This window comes from Babylonia areolata, chromosome 15, assembly GCF_041734735.1.
Source record: "Babylonia areolata isolate BAREFJ2019XMU chromosome 15, ASM4173473v1, whole genome shotgun sequence".
NCBI classification, from domain to species: Eukaryota; Metazoa; Mollusca; class Gastropoda; order Neogastropoda; family Buccinidae; genus Babylonia; species Babylonia areolata.
In genome coordinates, this window is record NC_134890.1 from 1,510,148 (window position 1) to 1,520,147 (window position 10,000).

General features: G+C 52.2%; 1 protein-coding gene across 2 annotated transcripts in view; it reads left to right on the plus strand.

Moving 5' to 3' along the window:
* Nucleotides 1-3,734, plus strand: part of LOC143290359 (uncharacterized) — a 44,349-nt gene extending 40,615 nt beyond the window's left edge. Inside the window, exons 11-12 of one of the 2 annotated variants that reach the window (XM_076599728.1) lie at nt 233-748; nt 3,277-3,732. In XM_076599728.1, the coding sequence (XP_076455843.1) occupies nt 233-748; nt 3,277-3,635 (875 nt within the window). In that variant the 3' untranslated portion in view covers nt 3,636-3,732. Of the gene's footprint in view, nt 1-232; nt 749-3,276 lie in introns of both variants that reach the window. The other variant, XM_076599727.1, reaches the window with a different exon arrangement.
* Nucleotides 3,735-10,000: the final 6,266 nt, after the last annotated feature.

Consider the following 10,000-nt stretch of genomic DNA (forward strand, 5'->3'; position numbering starts at 1 on the left):
TGTGGTGTGTGTGTGTGTGTGTGTTGTGTGTGTGTGTGTGTGTGTGTGTGTGTGTGTGTGTGTTGTGTGTGTGTGTGTGTGTGTGTGTGTGTGTGGTGTGTGTGTGTGTGTGTGTGTGTGTGTGTTGTGTTGTGTGTGTGTGTGTGTGTGTGTCTGTGTGTGTTGTGTGGTGTGTGTGTGTGTGTGTGTTGTGTGTGTTGTGTGTGTGTGTGTTGTGTGTGTGTGTGTGAAGGGAGCAGACACAAAACACACTCCGTCGACGATGACGACGACGACGACGACGACGACGACAATCGCTGGGATGATTACATCACCAGGGAGGCTGAGGAGCCCCCAGAAACAGTCCGCGCAGCTACAAAACCCGCCCAGCAAAAACCCACCCAGCAAAAACCCACCACCACAAGCCAGCGGAGGCAGCAGTCCAGACAACAACCCGCACAAAACAGCAAACATCAAGGGAGACCACCCTCCGAACCCGCCTCCGATTTGAACCGACCAATCGCAGCCAAGGAGGTTCGCGTGACGGGGCCACGCCCTTTCGACACGGACGGGTCACGGGTGATGAGCGTGACGTGTGTGCACGAGGGCCGCTACACGCTGTGGACGGGGGTGAGGTGTGAGGAGGAGGGTGGCCGGGTGTGCAAGCTGAGGCCCCGCGTGCCTGACGACGACGGGTTGGTGGTTCGATGCCTGGCCTTCTTCGGGGATGGGTCTCGTGGGGAGGCGGCATTCACCCTGCACCTCAACTGTGAGGGCCCTGCAGTGCTCGCTGCTTCTGTCTGTCGGTGTTTCTTGTCTGTCTGTCTGTCTGTCTCTCTCTGTCTGTCTGTCTGTCTGTCTCTGTCCACTGCTCTGCTGTCTGTCTGTCTCTGTCTGTCCACCTCTCTGTTGTCTGTCACTGTCTGTCCACCTCTCTGTTGTCTGTCACTGTCCACCTCTCTGTTGTCTGTTGTCTGCCTGTCTCTGTCTGTCCACCTATCTGTTGTCTGTCTCTGTCCACCTCTCTGTTGTCTGTCTGTCTCTGTCCACCTCTCTGTTGTCTGTCTCTGTCCACCTCTCTGTTGTCTGTCTGTCTCTGTCCACCTCTCTGTTGTCTGTCTCTGTCCACCTCTCTGTTGTCTGTCTGTCTCTGTCCACCTCTCTGTTGTCTGTCTGTCCACCTCTCTGTTGTCTGTCTGTCCACCTCTCTGTTGTATGTCTGTCTCTGTCTGTCCCTCTCTGTTGTCTGCCTGTCTCTGTCCACCTCTTTGTTGTCTATCTCTGTCCACCTCTCTGCTGTATGTCTGTCTCTGTCTGTCCCTCTCTGTTGTTTATCTCTGTCCGCCTCTCTGTTATCTGTCTCTGTCCACCTCTCTGCTGTATGTCTGTCTCTGTCCACCTCTCTGTTGTCTGTCTCTGTCCATCTGTTGTCTGTCTCTGTCCACCTCTCTGTTGTCTGTCTGTCCACCTCTCTGTTGTCTGTCTGTCCACCTCTCTGTTGTCTGTCTCTATCTGTCTGTCTGTTGTCTGTCTGTCTGCCGTCGTCTGCATCGTCTGTCTGTCTCTGTAGAATGTCTGTCCACCTCGCTGTTGTCTGTCGCTGTTGTTTGTCTGTCTGTCAGCTCAACTGTGAGTGTAGTGGTGCAGTGTTCGCTCCTTCCCTCTGGTGTCTGTCAGCTGTGAGCAGGGATGGAGGTGGGGGGCCTGGGGGGAGGGGGGGGGGTGTCATTGTTCGCTGTTTCTCTCAGTTTTTGTTCACGTCTCTCTCCGTCAGTCTGTCAGCTACTATCGTGGGGTGTAACGTGCTTCTCGTTGTGTTTGTCACTGGTGGTCTGTCCGATTCTGTATTCGTTTTGTGTCTCTTCGCCCGTCTGTCCGTCCGTCCGTCAGCTCACCCCCAGAGAGAGGGGGGTAGAGGAGGTGCAGGGTAATGCGTGTGGTGTGTGTGTGTGTGTTGGAGCTCATGTACGTTTATATGTACGAGGGTCATTCAATAAATAAGGTGAATTTTTCGGCATAAGGACTTCTAATACAGATAGAAGCTTACTCTTTTTTTTTTCAACGTAGTCTCCCAGCACTGTCACACACTTTTCCCATCTGTGCACAAGCTTCCGTATTCCAGCAGCGTAAAAATCTTTGGACTGATGTCTCAGCCAGTCGCTCACAACACTTTTGACTTCATCGTCACTTTCAAACTTCGTGCCTCTCGTGAACGCTTTCAAGGGACCAAACAGGTGAAAGTCTGAAGGGGCAAGGTCTGGGCTGTAAGGGGGATGAGGGAGCAGTTCCCAGCCCAGCTCGTTGATGGTCTGCACCGTTCGGGCTGCTGTGTGAGGCCTTGCCCACCGGCAGCTGACCTTCGAGTAGCCAAGGTCATCATGGACAATTTTGTGTGCTGTCCCAACAGATAAGCTCAAAGTCCTTGCAATGTCATCCACTGTCACCCTTCTGTCAGACTGAATGAGGTCATTGACTGATTCGATCACCTCAGGAGACCTCACTTCTGTAGGCCTTCCAGGCCTGTCTTCATCCTCAACACTGCTCCGTCCTTCTTTAAACAATTTAGCCCACTTGTAGACATTTTTTCGGCTGAAACATGTGGCACCATACACAGTTGACATTCTCCTATGAATTTCAACTGGTTTGCACCCTTCAGCAACCAAAAACTTGATAACTGACCGCTGTTCAATCCTGGAGCATGCTTCTTGGTCGGCCATCTTTGTTAATCGCCAAAACTCTCAAAGTTTTTTTTAATCTGCAAAACAAATTAAATCCATGTGAAAAAGAAGTAAAACAAAAAAAAAGAAAAAAAAAGTAAGCTTCTATCTGTATTAGAAGTCCTCGTACCGAAAAATTCACCTTATTTATTGAATGACACTCGTATTTGACTGTGCTTTCATATCTGTGAAACTGCATGTTTGGTGCATATCTGTTATGCATGTGTGGGTGTATGTGTGAATGTGTGTCTTCATGTTTTACATTTATTTACTTATTTATCATCATTGTTGTCTTCTTTATTTATTTATTTTTATTATTATTATCATTACTACTACCTTTTTTTTATATCATAATTATTATTTATTTATTTATTTATTTATGAAAGCTTATCTATTATTTATTCACCTTTTTTTCTCAAGGCCTGACTAAGCGCGTTGGGTTACGCTGCTGGTCAGGCATCTGCTTGGCAGATGTGGTGTAGCGTATATGGATTTGTCCGAACGCAGTGACGCCTCCTTGAGCTACTGAAACTGAAACTGAAACTCACCCCCACCCCCACCCCCACCCTCACTGTTTCAGACCCGCCTCAGTCTCCCCCTCGCATCACGGGCTATACGCCGGGCCGGCCAGTCCAGGTGGGGGAGGCACTGCACATGACGTGCACCGTGCAGGGGGGGAGGCCGCTCGTCACCGCCGTGGACTTCACGTGCCCCGGGCACCCGGACACGGAGCCCGATGAGGAAGGTCGTGGGAAGGTCACGGCGTCCGTCACCATCCCCCGCCTGACGTCATGGGACCACGGCGTGACGTGTGTGTGCTGGGCCGAGTGGAAGGTGCCCGAGCTCTACGTCAGCAGGGCTTACGTCACCTTGTCGGTGACGTCACCATCGTCGGCGTCGTCGTCGGCGGTCAGAGGCGGCGGGAAGGAGGAGCTGTGAAGGAGGGGGGTGTGTGGGGGGGGGGTGTCTCCCACATACCCCCACATACCCCCACCCCCTCTTTGTGTGCATTGAGGATTGGTGTGAGACCCGTCCGTTCCCCCACGACCCCAACACCCCCAACCCCCGCCTCTCTATGTATCGCTCTCTCCATCTCTCTCGGTGTATCGCTCTCTCTGTCTGTCTGTCTGTCTGTCTGTCTGTCTCTCCAACTGCAACTACAATGGAAATGTGCCATTCAGCTGTGTGTGTGTGTGTGTGTGTGTGTGTGTGTGTGTGTGTGTGTGTGTGTGTGTGTGTGTGTGTGTGTGTGTGTGTGTGTGTGTCTGGCAGACAGACTGTCTGCCAATCTCTCTCTCTCTCTCTCTCTCTCTCTGTCCTAAGTGGTTTATATTTTAATTCGCAATTGCCTTTGCTATGCATGATATATAATGATTTTCAGTTCTTCAGCAGTGCATGCAGTTACATCATTCCCATCTTCTCTGAAGTACATGTGGTTATGTCTGATAGTCGTGTCTGTCTGTCTGTCTCTGTAGAATGTCTGTCCACCTCGCTGTTGTCAGCTCAACTGTGAGTGTAGTGGTGCAGTGTTCGCTCCTTCCCTCTGATGTCTGTCAGCTGTGAGCAGGGATGGAGGAGAGAGGGGGGGGGGGGGTCATTGTTCGCAGTTTCTCTCAGTTTTTGTTCACGTCTCTCTCCGTCAGTCTGCAACTCTATCGTGGAGTGTAACGTGCTTCTCGTTGTGTTTGTCACTGTGGTCTGTCCGACCCTGTATTCGTTTTGTGTCTCTTCGCCCGTCTGTCCGTCCGTCCGTCAGCTCAACCCCACCCCCATCCTCACTGTTTCAGACCGTCAGAACAGCAGAGGAGGCAACTGCTGTCCAGCTGTCAAGGCGATAATTAGAGGAGTGTGGAGAGTGTGTGCTTATGTAATTTATCATCTTCAGTCTGTTGTTGCTGCCCAAGTGTTCCCCCATGTCCATGTCTAGTTTTAGTTGTGTGACTAGGTCTGTGTTCCCCATGTTGATGTCTAGTTTTAGTGGTGTGACTAGGTCTGTGTTCCCCATGTTGATGTCTAGTTTTAATTGTGTGACTAGGTCTGTGTTCCTCCATGTTGATGTCTAGTTTTCATGCAGTGACTAGGTCTGTATTCCCCATGTTGATGTCTAGTTTTAATTGTGTGACTAGGTCTGTGTTCCCCATGTTGATGTCTAGTTTTAGTTGTGTGACTAGGTCTGTGTTCCTCCATGTTGATGTCTAGTTTTCATGCAGTGACTAGGTCTGTATTCCTCCATGTTGATGTCTAGTTTTAATTGTGTGACTAGGTCTGTGTTCCCCATGTCGATGTCTAGTTTTAGTGGTGTGACTAGGTCTGTGTTCCCCATGTTGATGTCTAGTTTTAGTGGTGTGACTAGGTCTGTGTTCCCCATGTTCGTGTCTAGTTTTAGTGGTGTGACTAGGTCTGTGTTCCCCCATGTTGATGTCTAGTTTTTATGCAGTGACTAGGTCTGTATTCCCCCATGTTGATGTCTTGTTTTAGTGGAGTGACTAGGTCTGTGTTCCCCCATGTTGGTGTCTAGATTTCATGCTGTGACTAGGTCTGTGTTCCCCCATGTTGATGTCTAGTTTTAGTGGAGTGACTAGGTCTGTGTTCCCCCATGTTGGTGTCTAGATTTCATGCTGTGACTAGGTCTGTGTTCCCCCATGTCGATGTCTAGTTTTAGTGGTGTGACTAGGTCTGTATTCCCCAATGTTGATGTCTAGATTTCATGCAGTGACTAGGTCTGTATTCCCCCATGTCGATGTCTAGTTTTAGTGGTGTGACTAGGTCTGTATTCCCCAATGTTGATGTCTAGATTTCATGCAGTGACTAGGTCTGTATTCCCCCATGTCGATGTCTAGTTTTAGTGGTGTGACTAGGTCTGTATTCCCCAATGTTGATGTCTAGATTTCATGCAGTGACTAGGTCTGTATTCCCCCATGTCGATGTCTAGTTTTAGTGGTGTGACTAGGTCTGTATTCCCCAATGTTGATGTCTAGTTTTAGTGGTGTGACTAGGTCTGTATTCCCCAATGTTGATGTCTAGTTTTAGTGGTGTGACTAGGTCTGTATTCCCCAATGTTGATGTCTAGTTTTAGTGGTGTGACTAGGTCTGTGTTCCCCCATGTCGATGTCTAGTTTTAGTGGTGTGACTAGGTCTGTGTTCCCCAATGTTGATGTCTAGTTTTAGTGGTGTGACTAGGTCTGTATTCCCCAATGTTGATGTCTAGTTTTAGTGGTGTGACTAGGTCTGTGTTCCCCCATGTCGATGTCTAGTTTTAGTGGTGTGACTAGGTCTGTATTCCCCAATGTTGATGTCTAGTTTTAGTGGTGTGACTAGGTCTGTATTCCCCAATGTTGATGTCTAGTTTTAGTGGTGTGACTAGGTCTGTGTTCCCCCATGTTCATGTCCTGTTTTCATGCTGTGACTAGGTCTGTGTTCCCCCATGTTCATGTCCTGTTTTCATTCTGTGACTAGGTCTGTGTTCCCCCATGTTCATGTCCTGTTTTCATGCAGTGACTAGGTCTGTGTTCCCCCGTGTTCATGTCCTGTTTTCATTCTGTGACTAGGCCTGTATTCCCCCGTGTTCATGTCCTGTTTTCATTCTGTGACTAGGCCTGTATTCCCACATGTTCATGTCCTGTTTTCGTTCTGTGACAAGGCCTGTATTCCCACATGTTCATGTCCTGTTTTCATGCAGTGACTAGGTCTGTGTTCCCCCATGTTCATGTCCTGTTTTCATGCTGTGACTAGGTCTGTGTTCCCCCATGTTCATGTCCTGTTTTCATGCTGTGACTAGGTCTGTGTTCCCCCATGTTCATGCCCTGTTTTCATTCTGTGACTAGGCCTGTATTCCCCCGTGTTCATGTCCTGTTTTCATGCAGTGACTAGGCCTGTATTCCCCCGTGTTCATGTCCTGTTTTCATTCTGTGACTAGGCCTGTATTCCCCCATGTTCATGTCCTGTTTTCATGCTGTGACTAGGTCTGTGTTCCCCCCGTGTTCATGCCCTGTTTTCATGCTGTGACTAGGTCTGTGTTCCCCCGTGTTCATGTCCTGTTTTCATTCTGTGAGTAGGCCTGTATTCCCATGTTGTCTAGTTTTCATGATGTAACTAGGTCTGTATTCCCCCTGTTCATGTCTGGTTTTCATGATGTAACTAGGTATGTCTTCTCGCAAGGTGGTGTCCAGACCATTGGTCCACTTTGCGCCATGTTTGTCATGTCCAAAAAAACAGATCTGTATTCCTTTCTGTAACATTTCCATAATTGTGAATTGTTTTCTGAAATGCCAATTAACTCGTTTGTTTTTTTCTTTGTCAAATTTTCATGACTTGCGCATTGTCGGTGAGCTTTTGTTGGGTCCCATTACCAATGGTGATGCGTTTTCCGTTCAAACTGCAGTTTTGTCATCTTGACATGCGATATGTGTAACCACTTTTTTTTCGGAAAAAATCAACAGCATGCTTTAAAACATGACAAACCATGCTTTATTTTTCAAGAAAAATATCACTTGGAAAAAAAAATATCACAAGCTTGCACACATATCAACATTTTTGTTGAAAAAAAAAATTAAAAATTTCAGGGGAAGGAAAGCCAATGCAGCCCTACATACTAAGTCCAATGTTGTGAATTAGACGTTCCTCCTCAGAGTAAATCTCAATTCTAATCCCCCACCCACTCCGTTATTGACACCCCTGGTTGCGGCATGTATGGTTGCCCCTGCACGTATTGTCATCCCTCTGCCCTGTGCTGTTGTGAGGGGTCAGTGAGCAGCTGATACTTTTAGGACCCAGCGGAGAGTTGTTGAAGGGCTGTGCCCTCACAGATAACACCCCCCCCCCCACCACACACACACACACACCCCCCAACCCCCCCCCCCCCCAACCCCCCCCCAACCCCCCCCCCAACCCCCCCCAACCCCCCCCACACACACACACACACACAAACCCCACACACACACACACACAAACCCCACACACACCACCCGCCCCACACACACACCCCACACACACACCCCACACACCCACCCCCAACACACACCACACACACACACACCCCAACACACACACACACACCCCACCCCCCAACACACACACACACACACCGCCCCGCCCCCACCCCCCCCACACACACACCCCACCCCCCACCCCCACACACACACCAACACCCCCCCCCAACACACACACCCCAACACCCCCCCCCAACACACACACCCCCAACACCCCCCCCAACACACACACATACACCCCAACACACACACACCCAACACCCCCCCCAACACACACACATACACCCCAACACACACACATCCCCAACACACACACACCCAACACCCCCCCCCCAACACCCCCCGCCCAACACCCCTCAACACCCCTCCCCACACACACACACACACAAACCCCACACACACCACCCGCCCCACACACACCCCACACACCCACCCCCAACACCCACCACCCACCCACCCCCAACACACACACACACCCCACCACACACACACACCCCACCCCCCACACCCCACCCCCCACACCCACACACACACACCCCCAACACCCCCCCCAACACACACACACACACCCCCAACACCCCCCCCAACACACACACATACACCCCAACACACACCCCAACACACACCCCAACACACACACACACACACACCCCAACACACACACACACACACACACACACACACCCCAACACACACACACACACCCCAACACCAACACCCCCCCAACAACACCCCCCCCCCCCAACAACACACACACCCCAACACACACCCCCCCAACACACACACACACCCCACCCCCCCCCCAACACACACCCACACCCAACACACACACCCACACCCAACACACCGCCCCCCACCCCACACACCCCCCCCCCCAACACACACACACCCAACCCCCAACCCCCCCAAACACACCCACACACACCCAACACCCCCCAACACACAAACCCCAAACACACACACACCCCAACACACACCCCCCCCAACACACACACACCCAACACACACCCCCAACACCCCACCAACACCCACACACACACCCCACACACACCCCAACACCCCCCCCACCACACACACACCCCCAACACCACCCCCCAACACCACCCCCCAACACCACCCCCCAACACACACCCCCCCAACAACACCCCCCACACACACCCCCCCCCAACACCCCCCACACACACACACCCCCCAACACCCCCCCCACACACACCCCCCCCCACACACCCCCCAACACACACCCCAACACACACACCCCCCCCAACACACACACACACACACACACCCCCAACACACACACCCAACACCCCCCCCCCCCCAACACACACACACACCCAACACCCCCCCCCAACACCCCCCCCCCACACCCCCCCCCCAACACCCCCCAACACACACCCCCACACCCAACACCCCACACCCCCCACACCCCCCCCACACCCCCCCCACACCCCCCCACACCCCACCCCACCCCCCCCCCACACCCCCCACACCACCACCCCCACCCCCCCCACACCCCCCCCACACGCCCCCCCCCACACCCCCCCCACACGCCCCCCCCACACCCCCCCCACACGCCCCCCCCAACACACACACCCCCAACACACACCCCCCCCAACACACCCACCCCCAACACCCCCCCCCCCAACACACACACCCCCCCAACACACCCAACACCCCTCCCCAACACACACACACACCCCCAACACCCCCCCCCCCCCCAACACACACATCCCGAACGACCTTGGTGAGAAGTTGTGACCTAACTTTTACAACCCAGCATAGTGTCTTTGAAGGGCTGTGCCCTCGCAGATAAGATCACACAGACACACACATCTGCACGCAATCATGTATACACACATGTTATACCCCCACCTCTCCCACCACCCACCCCTTTTACATGAACACGAATGTACTCTAAAACGCATACACTCCCACAAACAAGCACACAACATTCTCACACACAACAGCAGCAACAATGCAGAGGCACGGCAATCCGTGCATGGATGACAACACATGCCACAACACATGCCACAACACCACCACCCCCCACTCCCCGACTTGTGTCGAGAGGTGGGTTTGGGTACGGGGTGCCACCGTCCATCCGGGAGAGCGGGCTGGAGCTGAATGAATGTTTCACCGCAAGTGAACAGGCCGCGGAAAGTGAACAGGCCGCGGAAAGTGAACAGGAAAGTCAACAGGCCGCGGAAAGTGAACGACCCAGTGGCACCCCCACCCCCTCCCCTCACTGGATGAGGACCACTGAAGTAATATCAGGGCCTGAGGGGGGGGGGGGGGGGGGTTCTGGACCAGAGAAAG